The 20,514-nt window shown below is 41.2% G+C and overlaps 2 protein-coding genes across 5 annotated transcripts in view; both read left to right on the plus strand.

The window, feature by feature from the left end:
- Positions 1–667: 667 nt before the first annotated feature.
- QNG1 (Q-nucleotide N-glycosylase 1) lies at positions 668–7,942 on the plus strand. The gene is made up of 4 exons (XM_021534446.3): positions 668–1,109; positions 2,108–2,367; positions 5,782–5,977; positions 7,251–7,942. The coding sequence occupies exons 1-4, from the start codon at positions 773–775 to the stop codon at positions 7,481–7,483; spliced, it is 1,026 nt and encodes a 341-aa protein (XP_021390121.1). The 5' UTR covers positions 668–772; the 3' UTR covers positions 7,484–7,942.
- A 1,122-nt stretch (positions 7,943–9,064) lies between these two features.
- The window catches only part of KIF27 (kinesin family member 27), a 33,569-nt gene continuing 22,119 nt past the window's right edge, over positions 9,065–20,514 (plus strand). For all 4 annotated transcript variants that reach the window (XM_085565963.1, XM_077790322.2, XM_085565965.1 and 1 more), the window contains exons 1-4: positions 9,065–9,205; positions 10,560–10,929; positions 12,929–13,129; positions 14,454–15,382. In XM_085565963.1, coding sequence (XP_085422089.1) covers positions 10,632–10,929; positions 12,929–13,129; positions 14,454–15,382 — 1,428 coding nt within the window. In that variant the 5' untranslated portion in view covers positions 9,065–9,205; positions 10,560–10,631. The remainder of the gene's footprint in view (positions 9,206–10,559; positions 10,930–12,928; positions 13,130–14,453; positions 15,383–20,514) is intronic.

Consider the following 20,514-nt stretch of genomic DNA (forward strand, 5'->3'; position numbering starts at 1 on the left):
TGATGCGTCCAGACTAATTGAAGATTCTTGTTCTTGGTTGGTTGGTTGGTTGTGTCCCCTCCTCCCCATGATTTGTGGTGCATGAACTTGGCCTTTTTATGCAGCTGCTCTTTAAAATAGCATGGTAAAGGCTAGGAGCCTGAAACGTTATGCATAAGGCTGGCTCCCTTGGCAGAGGCTAATGAATTCTGTAGAAAGATGTCAACTGGCTTGGTACACAGATTGGTACCTCAATTCTAGAGAAGGCTGCAATCAAAGCCTAGGTTTGGGCAAAATGCAAGTGAACTAAAACAGGCTGAATTTCTCTGTGCTTCGAACTTACGTATGTATACAAAAGGAGTTTTGGATTGTCTTTCATGCGGTTCTTTTCTGTTTTGATTGCGGAAAAGAGCTCCGTAACTTAACATGCATATTGTTCGTTCGTCTCTCAAGTTGTGTTTTTGTGTTTTTTTCTTTTTATATCCCTCTCTTTTTCAATGATGGGAATCTTGTGGAAAATTTCACTGCCGTGAAGCCGAGTCTGCCCACTGCTGTAGCCTGGCAGGATTGGAGGGGGCGGCTCGGCACGAACGTGCCGCTCCAAGCGCTCCCCGGGCCCGGCTGCGCTCGGCCCCGAGCGCCGCCCGGGCCCGCCTCCGCCCGCGCCTGCGCGCAGCGGCAGCACCGCGGGGCGGAGCGCCGCGCCGAGCGGCCGGAGCCGCTTCCCGTGCGCGCCCCGCGGCAGGCGCGGCGCGGAGGCTGGCTTGGGCGGCGTGCGTGCTTCCTGCCGAGGATGGAGGTGTTCCCGTCCCCCCTGGAGTCCGCCAAGTTCATAGCCGAGCACAGCAAAGATGTCTCCGTGGACGAGGAGGGAGCGCGGCGGGTGGCGGAGAGCCTGTTCGACAAAGTCTCGGCGGCAGAGTTCGGGCTGGCGGGGTGGAAAAGCCTACACGAGCTGAACCCCCGGGCCGCCGACAAGGAGGCTGTAGACTGGGTGTTCCTGGTGGACACCCTCAATTTCTCCTTCTGGTCCGAGCAGGAGGAGTGCAAGTACCTTGTGAAGTACAAGGACAAAACCTACAGCGGCTACTGGTCGCTGTGTGCCGCCGTCAACAGGGCCCTGGACGACGGTCAGTGGGCGCCGGGGCAGCGGGGCCGGGCCGCGGCTGCGGGCGGGGGGCATCGGGAGCCGAGCGTCGTGTATTAAATGGAGGCGGCGCCCCGGAACTGGGACACGCTCTTGGAAAGTGCTGCTCGTTGTGTCGGTAGCTCTGTATGTGCAGGCGTCCCACAGAGCTTGGGGAAGGGAACTGGAAGTGCTTTCAAAATACCTTTGTACTGAAACTGCCTAACTCTTGGCTCTAACTGGGTTCTCTCTTCCATTTAAAAGACTTTAAGGATTGCCAGTAGTCAGCTGTACATGACTTGGGTTATTTCACATGTATTCTTGAGTTGCATATTTCCATGGCAAACGAAAAAATGAGGCATAAAGCGAGAAACCTCTGGACTAATCAAATATCAGAGTGTCTAAAGTAAGTCTGAAACCCATTATGGCCCTCAAACCAATATTTTAAAATCAGTATTTTAAAGTCTCATATTTAAACCCACTACTTTAGCACTCACGCTTCTTGCTGTTTTCAGAAAAAACCCCAAACTGTTAGTAGGCATAGATGAAAGTTTTAATTAATTTTCTGTATAGTTATTTAGTAAATTAAGGGGGTATTAGCATTAAGACATTTTTTGTGAATGCACAGCATGATTAGTTTCCATGGGAAAACAGGCCTATGCTGACTAAACTAGTTGCATACTGACTATATTTGCCACTGTGCTATGTAAACGTCACACTTAAAATATGAAAACCAAGCAGTTGGAGAAAATACAAAAAGTAACAATAGTTCTATGGTTGTATGTTGGAAATGTGCTGTAGAAGAAAACATTGTGTGCATTCACAAATTTAGTTGTGAGCATCTGTGTGGATGCAGTTGTTGCTGAAAGCAAAGGTGGGTTTAAGAGTTGATGGACTTCTTAGATCTTGCTATAGAAGTGCTTTCCTTTAGCAGACCACTGCACTAGGTCTTTGTGTTATGTTATGTGATAGCCTAAATATCTTATTTTCACTTTTCTGAAGGAATACCTATCACCAGTGCATCCTATTTTGCCACCATGACGCTTGACCAAGTTAGGCACGTATTTCGCTCTGACACAGAAGTTCCTTTGCCTTTGATTGAAGAAAGACACCGGGTGCTGAACGAAAGTGGAATCGTTCTGTTAGAGAAGTTTGGAGGGTCTTTCCTCACCTGTGTTAAAATGAGTGAGAAAAGTGCTCAGAAACTGCTACATCTCATACTGGAAAATTTTCCTTCTTACAGAGATGAAGCTGTATTTGAGGTAGGTTAATTCTAAAGCTCTGGAAAAAAGTGCAACTATTTAGTAACAGTGAAAGAGATTTTATAGTCCACAACTAGTCAGGACAAGAGTCACTTTCTTTTTCCCACCAGAGGAGTACCTTTTTTCTCATATGCTGTCTCTTTATCAATTTACTGTAATTTATTTTGGTACACTCTTGAGTTCCCAGTTAGATCACGCCTCCTTTGTACTCCTTAAAAATGCATAGTATTTGAGAGGATTCCTGCCTGAAAAATGGGAATTCTTTTTCCTTTTTTTTCCACTTCCCTTGAATTGCTGACAACCCTCTTCCCATCATCTTCTTTTTCTTTTACCTTAAGGCTCTCTGCAGCTAATGAGGGAAGTGAAACCGTGGTAGAGTTAACTCGCAGGTACTGGGACTCCACCCTCTAACGGCTGTTGATTCAACAGGCATTACCCAAATCACTACAGACTAGAAGTAATTTACATTTTTACAAATGTTGGCAGTATACTGAAGCGTTTACTGAAAGGAACTGCTGGGAATTAAGCAGGTATCATCTGATATTTTTTGTCTCCCAGTTTTCACCTATGCAGTCACGGCTTTCATTTAGCACCTGTGACTTACATAGCTGCTCATGTGCTCAGTTGCATGTGAAGTAGTACTCAGGTGTTTCATCCTTAATCTAGAAGACTTCGTTAGTGACAGTTCAGCCTATACTACTAGTCTGTGGAGTCTTTTCAGCTTCTTCGATTATCAGTCACTGAAGCTTTGAGCCTTTGCATTGGTTCAATATTTTTGCTTTTGCATTTATTTGCTTTGCATTTATTACCCTTCAGTAGGAAGTGTCATATTTTTTCCTTTGTCTCCTGCTGCAAAATATATTTGCATAAAAAATCAGAGGTCCTTTTGAATTAATCTTTGAAGCTACTGGTTTCATTTATTTGAGTTTATTTGTGTTTTTTAACATAAAAAGTAACATTTTGACGATTTTTGTGATCAGAAAAGGAATGTTTTCCAAGTAAAGTGATATTTTCTTATCTTTATAGTGACTGTATTCATTGACGTTATATGTTTCATGAGATGATGAGTGCTTTATAAAGCAAGCCTCCTTAAAAGCACCAGCAGACTACAGAATGAAAAACTGTTCTAAAACTTATCCCTGTAAGCACTGACTTAGTAATAAAGACTGTTGCATGAATATGGAAGCTTTTTATCTGCTTTCACTAAGCAAGACACATATTTTGAAGGTGGTGACATGGATCATATTATTTTTATGGCAGCAGGTAAGCTCTCACAAGTAAGACTTCTAAAGGGTTAGGAGGGAACTGGAAAGACGGTGAAATATCTAATAGCAAACCAGTCCTTTTCAGTAACTCTCCAAAGGAGAAATATATATAAGTTAAGTTGTACATTAGAACCATGCCATCACAGACTGCTACAGCTGACCTTCTAGGGAAGCTTCTAAAATTAGCACAATTATTTGACTGTATGTTTTTCCAAATACATATACAAAATACTTTTAATGATTACACATGTAATCACAGAAATTGCCAGTGTTAGTTTTTCTGAAAAAGAAAATGCAAACCAAGACCAAGATCTCCAAAACACTTTTTTCTCCTTGGAGGATAATTAATATTTAGATGCTGTGCTGCACTTGATTCCCAACAGCAGTTTAAGTTTTATTGTACTCATATATCAGGGGTTTTCTGTTCTAACAGAGACTAAATAGAGTTCTTTTTGATCTTCCCCGATATTGCATGTATTCATCTTTTACTTACCATCCATCACCTGGGACTGAGGTTTTAAAATTCTCATAATCCTATTCTTTGCTTTTTTTTTAATGTCTGTGCTATTACATTTTGCTCTTTGCCAACACAATACTGCTCTTTTCTTTTAATGTCAGTCATAATTAGATATATTCCTTAATATTAGCACATTGTACTGCAAAGAAGAATGAAATGTTCCTGTACACGGTACTATTTCCTGTAAAGGCAAGGTGTTGCAGAAAAAAAAAGATAAAAGAAATATAGTTGTATTGCCATGTAGAAAAAAGTTCAATTTCTTTATAAACTGTACTATCTTTATTGCCTTTCACAGACAGAATCAGAGACTGGGAAGGGTTTAAGGAACCATACCATAAGTGGGTCCAACCTTCCTGCTCAAGCATGGTCATCCCACAGCACATGGCACAGGCTTGTGTCCAGGCAGTTCTTGAATGTATTCCATGAGGGAGGCTCCACAATCTCTCTAAACAATCTGTGCCACTGCAGTCACTTGCACAGTAAAGAAGTTCTTAAGTTCTTCCAATTTGGCATGTAGTATCCTAGTGCTTTTCCTGCTTTCTGATAAACAGTGGGAAAATTTACTCGAAATGTTTCGTAGTCTTTTTCATATTGAGATTTTTATATAAACTTCATATGTTCTGTACCATATAAAAGTTAACAATTGAAACAATGAAATTGTAAAATTATCTGCTCTGTGATGAGTCCCAGATGATATTTTTCTTCCTAATTAAGCTGCAGCATGAATTGAAAAGTTCCATTCTAATTTTGACTTTCTCTACTCTTGTGAAATGGTGTGGTGCTAGAGACAGCAGTACTTTAGTACTGGGAAATTCCTAATGCTATGTAAGAATGACACCCTTGCTTTGGGACAGTAGGAGCTATGATAAAATTTGGTCTGTTAATTATTTACTTCTTGTTACGCTTCTTGTGTGATGTTTAAGGTGGTGTTTTGTTATTTAAGGTACAAAATTACATATGTTCTCTAGAAGTAAGTTTGTGCATCTGTGTCAAGTATAGAATAAGGCACAGGGAAGGGAGGAGTTTTGAGGATGTTTTGGAAGTTGTTCTTTGAGATATAGTTGAACTTCACTGTGTTTTTGGAGACTATAATTCAAGGACAAAAAATATTTGCTGTCAGGAATAGTTACAGCATCTTGACAGTAAATGAAGAGGGGCATTCATTAAACTTTTCACCAGAATTCTATTTCTTTAACAGTACAGATAAATGGATTAACAAATTTTTTTAATTGTCTAGTACAATACATGTTTATTATGCTTCTCTTGTCAAATTAAAAGGTTGGATGTACTGTAGAGTTTCTGAAAATTAATGTTGCTGGATGTTCAACTACAGTGTTTGCCAAGTGGCCATAAACATCTGTGAAAGTATTCTGGGATCTGGGCATATTCTAAACAATTTTTATTTGCTGCAGTAACTTTTAATATGTTATTTTTTGTTTCAGTTTATTTATGAGTATTCTACATAATCCCTGTTTGTAGTTTGATATTGTTTAGATTTGAAGATATTTAAGAGTGTTGCAGTTTATTCTGTGTAATTAACTAATGTTTGCTTAACAATATGATATGCTTAATGTATTATTTGCTATTTTTATTGATCAGGCACTAAAATAATCCATAAATTTCTTCTTTCAGAAAAAGAAGGTGTCTTTCTACAAACGGGCACAAATACTTGTGGCTGACACATGGAGTGTTTTAGAAGGCAAAGGAGATGGTTCTTTTGATGATATTTCCAGTCTGACGATATTTGCTGACTACAGAATTCCACAAGTTCTTGTTCACTTAAAAGCAATGAAGTATTCTGAAAAATTAATGAAGAAACTACGCGAAGGTTTGTTCTGTTCTTGCTAATATCAAATAATCTAACTGCCTGATATTGTAGACTAAGGCTAGTTCTAAAATATAATATGTTGTCCATGTAAGGGACAAAATGTTTTTCCATTTTTTTTCGTCTGGGGATTTCTTTGGTACTGGTGAGGTAACAGGAAGGAACTTTTTCTGTAACCATGATCCTGAGATCTCAAGGTTACCTTTTTGTTAAGATGTATTTTGTGAATTAAACATTAATAAGGGAGGGATTAAAAAGACTCAAAGATATTTTGAATTTCTGAATGAGTTTCTGAAAAGCTGTTGTAAAACCATGAGAATAGTTACAATTTTGGAGGTTTACATAAAAGAAACAATGATTTTTGTCATTAATTCAAATTTGATATAAAAGCATGGGAATTCCTCTGTATTTGTACTGAACTGCTAGTTAATAAGCAAAGTAATATTATAAGCATCCATTAAAAAATATTTCTTTAAATTAAGTTAATTGCATATGACTAGGATCTCATTTTTAAGCATGGTTTAATCTTCAATACTTAGTAACCACGAATTTTAGTGAATAAAAATAAGCCAATCTCTTTTGCACTGTAAAATGACTGTATTTAGGTGTAGAACTGCTGTTATAAAAATTCAGAAATATTCAGGAAGATAAACAGATTAATGCCATCGCCCATGAACTTTAAAAGAATGGCCGTACGTGTATTTATGTCTTTATGCATATCTATATAACTAAATAGACCTCATAGACATTTTATCCTTCCATAAATCCTTTTTATCTTTGCATTAAGTTCTTTTGGAGGGCTGTTTGTTTTTAATTTTAAAATCTTAGACTTCAGTCATCCTGGTAGAAAATATACTATGAAGTACAGTAATTATATACTAAAAAGTATACTATAATGAAAAACTATCTTTTTTGTCTCTGCAAGCAAAGAAATGATCATATGATTTGCAGTACACCCTGCTCCTAAATTCCTTAGAATACAGGATGTTGCTTGAATTGAATGGGAGGGAAGCTTCTAAGTGCAATATGGTAAAATTAAAGTAACCATTAGAAAATAGACAGCAACACTGTTAACAGTTGCAGGGTAAGTCGCGAGAACTGGAATTCCTAGAATGGAATAAATGTGAAAGGGGGAAATAAATTGCAGGGTAAGTCATGAGAACTGGAATCATAGAGTGAAATAAATGTGAAAGGGGGAAAAAATTGACAAATTTCGTTAGTCCATGGCTTTCTGTCTGTTCCATGTAAATGGATTGCTTGTCTCTTGTGTCTGCAGGAACACTTTTCCAATCTGGAGACAAAGAAGAGGTAGAGATCCGTGGCTGTTCTATTTGGTGTTGTGCATTGATTTGTAAGCACCTTCAGGAGGTCTATCAGAAGAAGGGTCAGGATATGCATGAGAAGATCAATGCAGTTTTGCTCGATTATTATCTTTGGGATTATGCCAGGGATCACAGGGCAGAGATGAAAGACATCCCATTCCATCGAGTACGGTGTATATATTACTAAAGTCCACTCTGATAGCTCTTGTATTCTAACTTATCTTTTGAACTGCTGTTTTGCTTTTTATATGGTCATTTGTCATGCACTAATCTGTTAAATTCTTGTTTTCTAGTGATGTAGTAACAATGTGCCTTTTTTCTCTATGCATTGTTTTATTAAATTTCTTTTAATCTTTTGCTTGCCCTGACTGAAATTACCAGTGTAAACTTTGCAGGTAACCCATGTCAAGGTGGGGTTTATTACTCCTTCTTTGACCTTTGTATCGGTGTACGTGGCTACCTGTGCGCACAGCCAGATGTGTGTGCAGATCCTGTGGTGTACCTTGCACCTTGGCCTCTCCCTGTTCCTGCCTGTCCCCTCTCATACCTGCACAGAGGTGGCAGGTGCTTGGCAGATGCTTTTCTGCTCAGACCTGGACGTGTAATCCGTCCAGTCATTCAATAAATGGTGAGGTGACAGACGTGCCGTGGGGCTCTGTGTTTTTACTGGTAGGGGTGAGATGGGGGGGCTCAGTCTATGCAGGGAGGGAGGTAGGAAGGGGTGGGAGGAGTCACAGAATCACTTAGGTTGGAAAAGATCTGCGAGATCCATCAAGTCTGACCTGTGATGGAATATGACTTTGTCTACTAGACCACGGCACTGAGTGAGCACCACCTCCAGTCTTTAATCCTTAAATACTGCCAGGGACTGTGATTCCATCACCGGACTAGGCAGCCTGTTCCAGCATTTAATCACCCTTTTTATGAAGAAATTTTTCTTGATGTCCAATCTGAACCTTCCCCATCACAGCTTGAAGCGACTTCCTTTTGTACTGTGAGGAGAGGCCGAACGCCATCTTGCTACTCCTTCCTTTCAGGCAGCTGTAGAGAGCAGTAAGGTCCCCCTGGCGTCCTCCAGGCTAAACGCGCCCAGCTCCCTCAGCCGCTCCTGACAGGACTTCTGCTCCAGCCCTTCCCCGGCTCCCTGGCGCTTCCCGGGACACGCTGCAGCGCCGCGCCGAGGCCCGGCCCGGGCGGAAGGAGCGGCAGCCGCCCGCGGGGGCGCTGTGCGCGCGGCCGGGCACGGCGGCCGTTGCCTGGCGAGGGCAGCGACGCGCGCGGCGCCGCCGCTCCCGCCCCCGCTGCGGCAGAGGGGCACGGCACGGCTCGGCACGGCTCGGCACGGCACGGCACGGCCCGGCTCGGCTCGGCACGGCACGGCACGGCTCGGCACGGCTCGGCTCGGCTCGGCTCGGCTCGGCACGGCACGGCCCGGCCCGGCTCGGCACGGCTCGGCTCGGCTTGGCTCGGCTCCGCTCGGCTCGGCACGGCCCGGCCCGGCTCGGCAAGGCTCGGCTTGGCTCGGCACGGCTCGGCTCCGCTCGGCTCCGCTCGGCACGGCCCGGCCCGGCACGGCCCGGCCCGGCCCGGCTCGGCAAAGCTCGGCACGGCTCGGCTCGGCTCGGCCCGGCTCGGCTCGGCTCGGCTCGGCTCGGCTCGGCCCGGCTCGGCTCGGCTCGGCTCGGCCCGGCTCGGCTCGGCTTGGCTCGGCACGGCTCGGCTCGGCCCGGCTCGGCTCGGCTCGGCTCGGCCCGGCAGGGCGGCTCCCGACGCTCTGGCGTGAGCCGACCCCGGCTACTCCTCAGGCTTGGAGACGTTGCAAACGCGTTAGGTCTCCTGGGCCGCCGTCACGAGATCCCTGCGAGCGAAAAGGTTGCCTGTGTGTTTGCCTCTGCCTTACGGCAGCCAGGTATCTCTCTAGCCTTGACGTGGTGGGAATGTGTCATATTCCCACGTTCTTTTACAAAATAGATTCTTAGGAGGTAGGGTTTCCCTCCCACAGCCAGGACATGGTTTGTTAATTTGTTTTTTTGTTTATTAATATAACTTTAAAAAGAGAGTAGGGAGGGAATGTTGGCACTTAGGAACAGCACTTGCTAGGGGGCAAAAAAATAATGCACCCAGGTAACTAAACTCGGTTATCGATCAAAATGTGGTTTTAATCTGTAGTTAGTATGTTTATGTATCTGTTTCTGATTGCCACGATACAAATCATTCTCATGCTTTGCTTATTTGTTCTTGTGCTCAGTCAATAAAATGAGGCTTTTCTTTTTTCAAATTTCAGCCAAGTCCTCAAATTAAAAGAGGTAAAATGAAATGCAAAAGCTCTTCTCTTTCCCTGCTGTGAGATAACACTGTTTTAAGCTATTAGTTTTCAACAAACTTGAATTTTGAGAGTTTAGCTGATTTCTGCCAGTTCAGTAATACAGCTTTCTTGTAGACAATGTGCATGAGAGCAGAAATTTCAGCAAACTTTACCTTGCATGACAAAAATCCTCAGTTAGCAACAACAGAAAATGTGTGTGTGGGACCCCATGCAGATTTTTGAATTCTAATAAAAGAAACCTATAAAGAAAGGCAATTCTTTTATATTTACAAGTGTGCTACTGTGCAATGCCTATGCTGTAACAATGAATATGCACCAGGCAGTATAAGGAACCATGTATGCTAAAATTATAATTACTAAAAAATAATTACATATGTGCTTAAAGTTTCCGATCAAAATCAGAGGAATGCTTTATGTACAGTAAATAGATGCATTTAAAACCGCAGTTCTTTGTGCTTGTTCATTTAGAAATGTTTGGTGCTTGATAAGTGGAAAAGAGTATTGAGACATGTATGTATATTGTATATTGTTGAATATACATGTATGTATATTCAAATTCTGGAGAAAAAGGTTCTGTTTGACTGATTTGTGTTGCCTATGCTATAAATGCAGCGAACAGGAAAATGAGAGGCTCCATTGTAAGCCTTTTCTTTATCAACAGTGTTTATTGAAACTTTTACAATATTGTTGCTTTGTATGACTGTGTTATATTCAAATACGAAATCAGGCAACTTTCAGACTTAAGTCTGCTAACCTGGAAATTAATGGATGCATAAATAATTTATTAATTGATTATATAGTTATTAATAGAGCTGCATTTATATCAAGTGCTTTTCAAAATTGTAATGGTGCTTACATGTTCCTTAGGAAATCTCAACTTTTCACTTCAGGAGATTAATTATTTTCTATTACATAATATGAAACCTTTTTTTCTTAGTTGCAGACAACTGAGCAGATTTCTTCTTGGCTATGTCCATACTGAGTGGGAAGCACAAGGGTGGAGTTTGCAATGGAGGAGATCCCAGTTAAAGTTGCAGTCCGAGTCAGACCTCTGCTTTCCAAAGAAATACTTCATAACCAGCAAGTGTGTGTCAGATTAGTCCAAAATGCTAACCAAGTTATCATTGGAAAGGACCATGTCTTCACTTTTGATTTCGTGTTTGGCGAAAACTCAACCCAAGAAGAAGTTTATGCTGTTTGTATTAAGCCTCTTCTAGTGTCTCTGACTGAAGGATACAATGCTTTAGTGTTTGCATATGGACAGACTGGTTCTGGGAAGACTTATACCATTGGTGGTGAGGACAGTGGTAAGTTATAGAAAGGTTTTTGGTTTTTGGAGTTTTTTTAATCAGTCGAGGGTGCATTTTTACAAGTTAAATGTTTATTACATAGCAGATAATGGTGCAGAATTTTAAGGATCAAGGCAAAAACCTGTAATAGAAAAACTCAAAACTTCCGAAGTTTATGTGATAATTAAAGCTCTAAAAACTTCTCCATAAATTAGACTATACAAAAAAAATCTAAGAAAAACCCAATTTGTTATGTGTTCTTTCATGTTCCACATTTTAACATGCAACTTATATTAGAACTTTTTTTTCTGAAATGTAGTGATTTTGAAGTTGTTTGCTACATTTATCTTACCTTGAAAAAGTCTTCATTAGACACTTAATTGTTTACTTGCTTGTTCTGTGTTGGATTTGGTTTTTTGGGGCTTTTGAGAGAAATTTCTGTGACATCAGAAATGTATGATTTACTTCTTCGAAATGGATATAACTAGAGTATTGTAAATATCTTGGTAGAGTCTTCTGTTTATTTAAAATCATAGGATCACAGAACTGTATAGAAACCATTGGAAAAGACCCCTGAGATCTTGAAGTCAAACCATTAACCCTGCATTTCCAGGTCCACAACTAGGCCCGTTCCATTGATTGACCACCAGTGAAGAAATTTTTCCTTATATCCAATCTAAACCTCCCCAGGTGTAGCCTGAGGTCATTTCTTCTTGTCTGTCACTTTTTACCTGGGAGAGGAGACTGACCCCCCTTCCCTGCTGCACCCTTCAGTCAGGTGGTAGTAGAGAGCAATATGGTCTATCCTGAGTCTGCTTTTCTCCAGCTTAAACAACCCCAGCTCCCTCAGCTGCTCCTCACAGGACTTGTGCTCCAGTTCTGTTGCTCTTCTTTGGATCCTCTCCAGCCCCTCAATGTCCTTCTTAGAGTGACGGGCCCAGAACTGAACAGAGCACTTGTGGTGTGGCCTCACCAGTGCCCAGCACAGGGGGACAATCGCTGCCCTGCTGCTGCTGACCACACTTCTGCTGGTACTGGTCAGGATGCCAGTGACCTCCTTGGCCACCTGGGCACACGCTGGCCCATGATCAGCTGCTGTCAACCAGCACCCACAGGTCCTTTCTGGCTGAGCATCTTTCCAGCCACTCTTGCCCAACCCAACCTGTAGTGCTTAGGGGACTGTTGTGACTCAAGGGCAGGACCCCGCACTTAGCTATGTTGAACCTCATTCCATTGGCCTGCTTATTATTGTAACTTCCCTTCTATTCCCTTCACTAGTAGTTATTTAAGGTTCCTATAAGTACCATTGCTAGCTAAATTATTTGGGTAGTGGATGTCACAGTCTAAGACTGATCTTAGCTCTGCAATTACACCCTTTTAGTTTAATGAATATATTTACTAAATTAAAAGATGTGAGCAACCCGTTAGTTTTTTGGTAAAAGAGATCTTGGTATTGTCTCATAGGCAAACAGCTTCCATGGTGTTGGATAAAACCCACAGATTATTAATGGAAACATTGTCCTATGCTGAATACTCTTTAAAAAAAAGTCGAGTTTGGCACTAGTGTTCCGTGTCTATGAAAAAATAAGAAATTACTTTTAATGTTGGCCATAAATATTGTCTGATTATGTTACTGATGATTTTGCTTTATATAAGTAGAATTTATAGTTTCTCAAACCCTTGCAATGTCATTGCTAACCATATTGAGTAGGGAAAAAGAAGAATCTATACTCTGAGGAGTATAGCTTTAAAGCAGAATCCATATTTTTCATAACTTTCATCACTATAAAATTATGTAATTTAGAACTTAAATTTGAACCCTAGTACTGGATGCAAACAAAACTTCTAATGCACACACACAAAAAATTACAAAAATCCTTGTGAAAAATGAGCTCTTCAGATTCCTTAGTGTGTTGCATACTAAATATTGCAGGCTTCTTTCAAATTTCAGTCTTTGTAATTGATGTGACTGACAGAATAACTGCAGTTCTCTGTGACATTTGTGTTTATATTTTAGCATCAGTTGCAGCGGATGAAAGGGGCATAATCCCACGGGCTATTCAGGAATTATTTCATCATATTTCTGAACACCGTAATATTAACTTCCATGTGAAGGTATCCTATATAGAGATTTACAAGGAAGAACTTCGAGATTTGTTGGATTTGGAGACCTCTATGAAAGATCTACATATCCGAGAAGATGAGAAGGGAAATACAGGTAGGATTCCAACTCTCAAATTTGGTGTGTTGGGTTTTAGTTTGGGTCCAAATTATTCTTGCTTTCTCTTGAAAATGCTTATTCTCTACTAATTAATAAAAGGAAATAAAAAATTAATGTTTCAGAATATAAACTCAGTTTAGCTGTTTGGAAGCAGTTAGGGGTTTAGATGCCTCTGAGCAATATAGATGTTCTGTTATATGGAAGTGGCAACAAATGGTAAATACACAATTCTTGCTTCTGCAAGTTCTGTCTAGAAACAAAATAGTGTGTGATTATTCCCTTGAATATTTTAATATTAAACCATTGCTTCTTCCTTCAAAATTACAATTGTTAAGTCAATTATATTGTAAATATCTGCTCCCCTTTTACAGTGAAATGAGTGGAAGAGACTACTTCATTAAGAGGAGGGGAAGTAGATATTTTTGGAGGCTTTGAGATTAACACTTGCCCTGTAGGTATCCTGTTCACCCCATGAAAATGCTAGAAGAATCCATATCAGAAGTATTTTATTCTGCAAGTACCTAATCTGTTTTAGGTTTGGATATTTTTTTATTTATATTCTCATTGTCTAGTGTTACTATACTGTTATATTAAGCTGCCATGGGTTTTTTGTCGGTAGCTGGGAGAATGCACCAGTTTAACACAAATCTTGCAGAACCCCAAGGTTCTCCCAAGGATCCAAAAGGATCCCACAATATATTTTAAATTATTTCTTTTTTTTTTCAGTACAGTTAGCATCAGTTTCTTGTGCTAAGACATTTTCCATTTTTCATTAAAAGAAAAAAAAAGATAAAAAAGATAATTAGTAATAGTACTTAGTAGAAGTACATTTACATTTACACTTTATTAGATTACTAAGAGATACCTGTCCCAAAGGCCCAACTATCTGTGCAATTCAGAATAGAAAATCTTTTCTTAGTTAAGGCTTTAGTCTTTTTATTAACTGGCAGAATATCCTATGAGCTGACTTTGCTCATACTTTTTCTAGGTAGCACTACATTGTAAATTGTAAAGGTAATGTGCAGTATGCAATGTGTAAATTAGTTGTGTCTTATGTCTAAGATACTGTTTCATATGTTATGGCACAATAGACCCATACATTAAATATCTGCAGATTTCAGATGTGTTGTATACCTCATGCTTTTCACATATTCTATCTGCTATTTTTATAGTTATATGCTATGACCTCATAGGTAGGTCATAGCTGTAGCAGGCTTGTATGTTTGTCTAGTACGTGATTATAGTTATTGCTGTAAACCTTTGCTGAAGAGTTTAGATTTAATTAAATTATTCTTACTTTCATCTGGTTTGGTGTTTGAAGTGATTGTCGGTTCTAAGGAATTCCAAGTGGAATGTGCAGATGAAGTGATAAGCCTGCTGGAAAGTGGTAATGCAGCTCGTCACACAGGCACAACACAGATGAATGAGCACTCTAGTCGATCTCATGCCATTTTTACCATCAGTATTCATCAGAAGCAGTCTGCAGAGTATCAGAATGCTGCACAGGATTCGATCTCTTCAAAGTTTCATTTTGTAGATCTGGCTGGATCAGAGAGGTTAGCAAAGACTGGAAATACTGGTGAACGCTTCAAAGAATCAGTTAAGATCAATAGTGGTCTCTTTGCCTTGGGAAATGTCATCAGTGCCCTTGGAGACCCAAAAAGGAAAAGTGCACATATTCCATATAGGGATGCTAAAATTACTCGTATTCTGAAAGACTCCCTTGGAAGAAATGCCAAGATTGTTATGATAACATGTATAAGTCCATCATCACTGGACTTTGATGAATCTTTAAATTCCCTCAAATATGCCAACAGAGCAAAAAACATTCGAAATAAACCAGTAGTAAATTACAACCCAGAAAAAGACCGAATTGATGAAATGGAACCTGAAATCAGATTGCTTCAGGAAGCTTTGCAGAGCCAGCAGGTCAGTAATCAGCATTTACATGACTTAAATGAAGAAAAAGGCCGTATCAGTTCACTTGAGGAGAAGCTCACTCGCCTTCAGGTTCAATATTTCAGTTACAGAAATTGTGTAGATGAAGCCTTACTTTTACTGGTTGATTTGAATGATGATGTTAGCTTAAGAAGAAGTCAGCGGGACAGATTGCAGAGCTGGATCAGTATGGTGCAGAAAGTAAGGAAGGAAGCTCTCACCGTCCAGGAGACTGACACAGGGACTGAGACCAGCCCTGTACCACATCACATTACAGTTCTTCAGCAGAAGAGGGACCTAGAGAAATGCCAGGTATTTAATTATAAGCTGTTTCTTTAAATGACTAAGTAAAAAGGCAATCTGCCAAAATTTGAACTCCATTTTGAAAGATGGATAAAATTATCACCTGTACTTAATTTGACAATTAAATTTAATTTAGAGCATTGTAGAATTTCATTTGGCTAATCTCTGGGACATAGGTGTATTGTAATGGATTTTTGAATACACAATCAGTGACAGCAGAGATAAGTAATGTTGTATTTTCTCTAGTCAGTTTCAAGATGATTCTTGAGGCTGAGCTGTTTTATCTGGTAGATTTTTGGTTTTAGCTTTGCCAGTATGCTGGGTCTGGCTGAGATGGAGTTAGTTTTCTGTATAGCATCTCTGAGGGTGCTGTTTTAGATTTGTGACCAATACAATGGTAATAAGACAGTAATGTTCTTGCTCTTGCTGAGTGGTGTTTTGTACAGTGATGGGCCTTTTGTTTTTCTGGCTGCATCCCCCAGTATAGATTGGAGGATGCATGAATAGCTGGAGACACAAACGTGGAACAAAGCAGATGACCTGAACTAATCAGAGATCTCATACCGCATAACATGATGCTCAGCAATAAAAAGGGAGAGGAGGAGGTTTAGGGAGACTTAGCTGTATTTTGCCCAGAACTGGCTGAACATTAGTCAGCCTTGGGAAGTTGTGGGTGATAGCTTTTGCATCATCTCTTTTGTTTTATTTTCTTTCTCTCTTGCACTTCATCATTGCTTATGATCAGTTTCTATCTTGACTCACAAAGTTTCTTGCTTTCACTTTCCCTTTGCTCTTCCTCTGTCCTCCTAGGAGATGGGGGTAGGGGGAAGTGAAAAGATAGCTCTGTGTACTTGGCTATCTACTGGGGTAACCCAAAACAGTTTATTTTGGATCCCCAACCCGTGGCTCAAGGCTTTCAAGATAATAACAGGTGTGATTATAGTGTGCTAGAGTTAACTTGTTAATACCTCTTTAGTTAAGATGTTTAATGACTGTTGCAGGTCATGAAGCTGCATATTTGCTTTGGGTGCTGATTTGTATATTCCTTGAATATTTAGATGCTTGATTGCTTTCTAGCTGTACAACAGCCCCAAGAATCATTAATGACTATTTTCAGATTTTGCTGTTTTGTTTGCTTTTTATTACTTTATTTTCCTTTGCTTGGGAGAGCTATGACAAAACCATGGGCCATCAGCCTAATCTGGTACTTGGGTCTTACATTGTTGATGTCCCCGTATTCCAAGAACCACCTCATGGATAAAATCAGCAACTATAGTTTTCCCCACTTCTTCTCTGAGAGACATTTTGCTGAGAGAGGGGAAAAAGTGGCATGTATACCTTCCTCTCCTCCAGGAGAGTTTTTTATAGCCTTGATGTAGTGGCTTCTGAGTTCCTTCAGTATCCTTATGTAATCAGACTGTTCATAATGATGTGTTGTGACCCCAACTTTAATTATTGTTCGTAAGGTTAAACGGCTATTTGGAGTTTGCCACACAGGAAGATGCTCTAGTGTGGTTGATCCCTGGGGTATCAGTATGTGTGGGAGGAGCTGGGCAGGAGCACAGGGCCATTGCTGCCCCTGACAGCTTGTGATTTCATATCTGAGCAGGCTCATTAACCCATCAAACGAATACATTATTTGAAGGAGCTAAGGTGAAACACAGTGACTTCTACAGCTGTGTTGGATCTGCCCCATGCCTATAAAGTCATTGTCCAGTGCCCTTAGAAATGCAAGAGGGTCTGGTCTAAAAGCCCACAGGCTTGTGGTGGTCTGAGACTGAGAAGGTGGTCTTGGTCTGAGGCCACAGAGACACTAAACCAGAGACTAAACCCTCAACTGTAATAACTGATCTTGTAGTAAAGAAACAGTGGATTGAGTTAATAAGAGAAGAAGCAGCTCCTGCTCAGAGGAGGAGAGAGGAAGAATGAGAACAGGCAGCCTGTTCCACAGCAGGGTAGGAGAGGAAAAAGACAGAAATCATGAGAGGCAGAAGCTACTTGGTCCCTATCCATGACCTAGCTGCAAGATAAAGTGTAAAGATTTTGCCTGACAGGATGAGCTAATTGCTCCCTGTTGCTCTGGAGCTGGAATCGTAGGGCTAACAGTCTGGAACTACAAGGTAGGGGAACACAACACCTGGGATTCTTTGCTAGGGATTGTGGGACTACCAGAGGGATTGGAAGAGGGTCAGCCACCTCCAGGTTCCAGAGGTGACTCCTACTGAGTATGAAGACAGAATATTCTCTTAAGGAAGATATTGTCATCCAGTGAGGTTGTGTGGACTGCCACGGAGGAATGTATTTAATGTTTGAGGGAATTAAAGGTGATGGAGGTGATCTTTAGTGACATGGACAATAATCAGGCTTTGAAAGTTCCAAAGTATGTAAAGTGCACATGATCTGAGTGGCTGAAGTCTGTGCAGAACACACAGACATCATATGCCAGCAACTTAAGTAAGCCTGGTAAGTCTGAATTAGGCTGACTATGTGGCACCAACTTTGTACAGAACAAACTGCCAGCCCTAGAGGTTTACTGAAAAGCTCTATTCTCTCTCCTTGATATGGACCTGTGTCTCACCTGTGGAAAGATTGTTACACAAGGTCTAGCAACTCAAAAGATAATGTGGATATACTCTTTAACTTCTTGCTTGGGCAGGCCAGCACATTGGCTACCATGACCAGGAATTCCTCTGCTTAAGGGAAGGGGAACCATGGGCCCATGACAAATCCCACCCTACAGTTCTATCTGCATGACTGTGAAAAGGATATGAGAAGTGGGGCAGTGCACCTATTTTGGTCCTCGAACTTTGCACATAAAGCAGTCTGGACATAAAGGGGGAAGAAGCAGTGGTTTCAAAGGGTCATCCAGGAGGATTACTGTTCCAGTTGCTGTCAGCATATTCCTGAGATGCAGTAGACCCCTTCCTCTTTCTGATACTGATTCCGAGGACTTACAGCTCTGTGGGTTTGAACCCCATCCTTCTACCAGGTGTTACAATCTGCTCTAATCCCAAAGGAGCAAAGAGAACTCTCTGTGAATAGAAAAGAAGGAACTCTGAGGTTTGATTATTCCCTGAAATGAGATTAAAACCAAACAAGGTTAGATGTTGATATCAAAATTTGATACATGTTATTTAACAGTAAAAGATGCAATGAGAAAGAGGGAAAGAAACAAAGAGAAAGAAAGAGAGAAAGAAACAAAGAGATAAAGAGAAAGAAAGAAGAGGGGGAAATGAAAGGAAATGAGAAAGAAAATGAGAAAGAAAATGAGAAAGAAAATGAAAATGAAAATGAAAATGAAAATGAAAATGAAAATGGAAAGGGAAGGGAAGGGAAGGGAAGGGAAGGGAAGGGAAGGGAAGGGAAGGGAAGGGAAGGGAAGGGAAGGGAAGGGAAGGGAAGGGAAGGGAAGGGAAGGGAAGGGAAGGGAAGGGAAGGGAAGGAAAGGAAAGGAAAGGAAAGGAAAGGAAAGGAAAGGAAAGGAAAGGAAAGGAAAGGAAAGGAAAGGAAAGGAAAGGAAAGGAAAGGAAAGGAAAGGAAAGGAAAGGAAAGGAAAGGAAACAAGAATGACAGAGACAGATTAAGTAGAAACATACTGCCATGGATCTTAATGATGTCTTGTAGGTCCTCTCCATCTGGTCTTCTTGGTGGTGAGGATCCCCTGCCAAAGCATAGTATCCAGTGGATTAATATACATTTGGGGCAGGTGGGAATTGCCAGGTGCCTCCCCTGATGGGGGTGCGTGTTTGACACTGTCCCTTGGAAGACTTTGGGTCAGTTGCATCATTTTGCATCATGAACAGTCCTCTGGCACAGGGTCTGGGGAACCCTTCAGAGGGCCTTTGATGGATCTTGATGCGCCTTTAGCTCGCCCTCTTGCAGAGTGTCCCATAGATGTGACTTCTCTGGCATGGAGAGCCCTACAGCTGAGCTAGTCTGCACAGTGGACTATGCCTGCAGCTGTGGCCTCCACCCTGAGCCCGTTGGGCTTGGCTCTTCTGTGAATGCTCTCCCAGCCTTATCCATTACTTCCCAGGCCTGAGATGCTTTAACCAACTTTTCTTCTCTTGAATAGTTTTAGTCAGTTTAACTCACAGAGTTTCAATCAGGAGGCACATTCACTCTGGGCTTTGGTGGTGCAGCTTCATTGCACAGTTTTGCCATAACAGCAAAAATCTGTTATGACAATGTTTAAGCCATGTGTGATAAACATGTCAGTCTCTGACACCATGGAAGGACTATGCTGGTCTGTTGTAGGATCATACAACAATTATTGTAGCACAGCCTGGGCTCCTGTCCTGAGTGATCACTGTAACCAGACAAAACCCACATCATGAATTTAATAATCTCAGTGGACATTTTACGGGTATTTTACAGAAGTGGTCTGTAGACTAAAGGACTGTGCATAAGTCAAAGGATGAGAAGGGAAGAAAGGATGGTTAATCAGGTTGCACTGGATAGTACAGGGCTTGAGCATGACATAAATGGTGTGGAATATGGAGTGGGGGTTGTACTAAGTTACTGGGATGGAGTAAATTTTCTTCATAGATGCTTGCAGGCTGCCATGTTTTACACATCTGACTGGTACAGTGCTGATAAAACAGTAGTGTTTTATCTCTCTGCCTGTGACACCAGTGAATAGATAGGCGAGTGTGCCCAGGGACAGAAGGAGCACAGCCAGGCAGATGGCCCAAGTCAACCAAAGAGATATTTCACATCATATGACATAGTCAGAAACTGAAAGGGGGAGGAGGGGGATTTAGTTATGTTAGCTGTCTTTTTGCACAGGAGCTAATGGGCATCAGTCTACCCTTTGGAGGCAAAGAGTGATTGGTTTTGTATTAATTAACTACCTCTGCATTACTTGTGGTATTTTCGCTGTTCTTTCGCTTCACCTTCACTTACTGAACAATTTCTGTTTGACACATAAGTTTTCTTTCTTTTACTCTTCCTTGGGACTGGAGGCTTGGAAGTGAGGGAGTGTACTTATTTAGGTAAGTAAGTTTTCCCCTTAGTTAGGGGAAAAAGAAAAGAAAGAGAGAAAGAGAAAGAGAGAGAACTTTCCCTCCTCTTGGAAGTTTGTACTTAGTTGCATATCCTCAGCAGTTGTCCTGTGAACCCAGAAATTGTTTTGAATCCTG

The sequence above is a fragment of the Lonchura striata genome, chromosome Z (assembly GCF_050655825.1).
Source record: "Lonchura striata isolate lonStrDom1 chromosome Z, ASM5065582v1, whole genome shotgun sequence".
Lineage (NCBI taxonomy): Eukaryota > Metazoa > Chordata > Aves > Passeriformes > Estrildidae > Lonchura > Lonchura striata.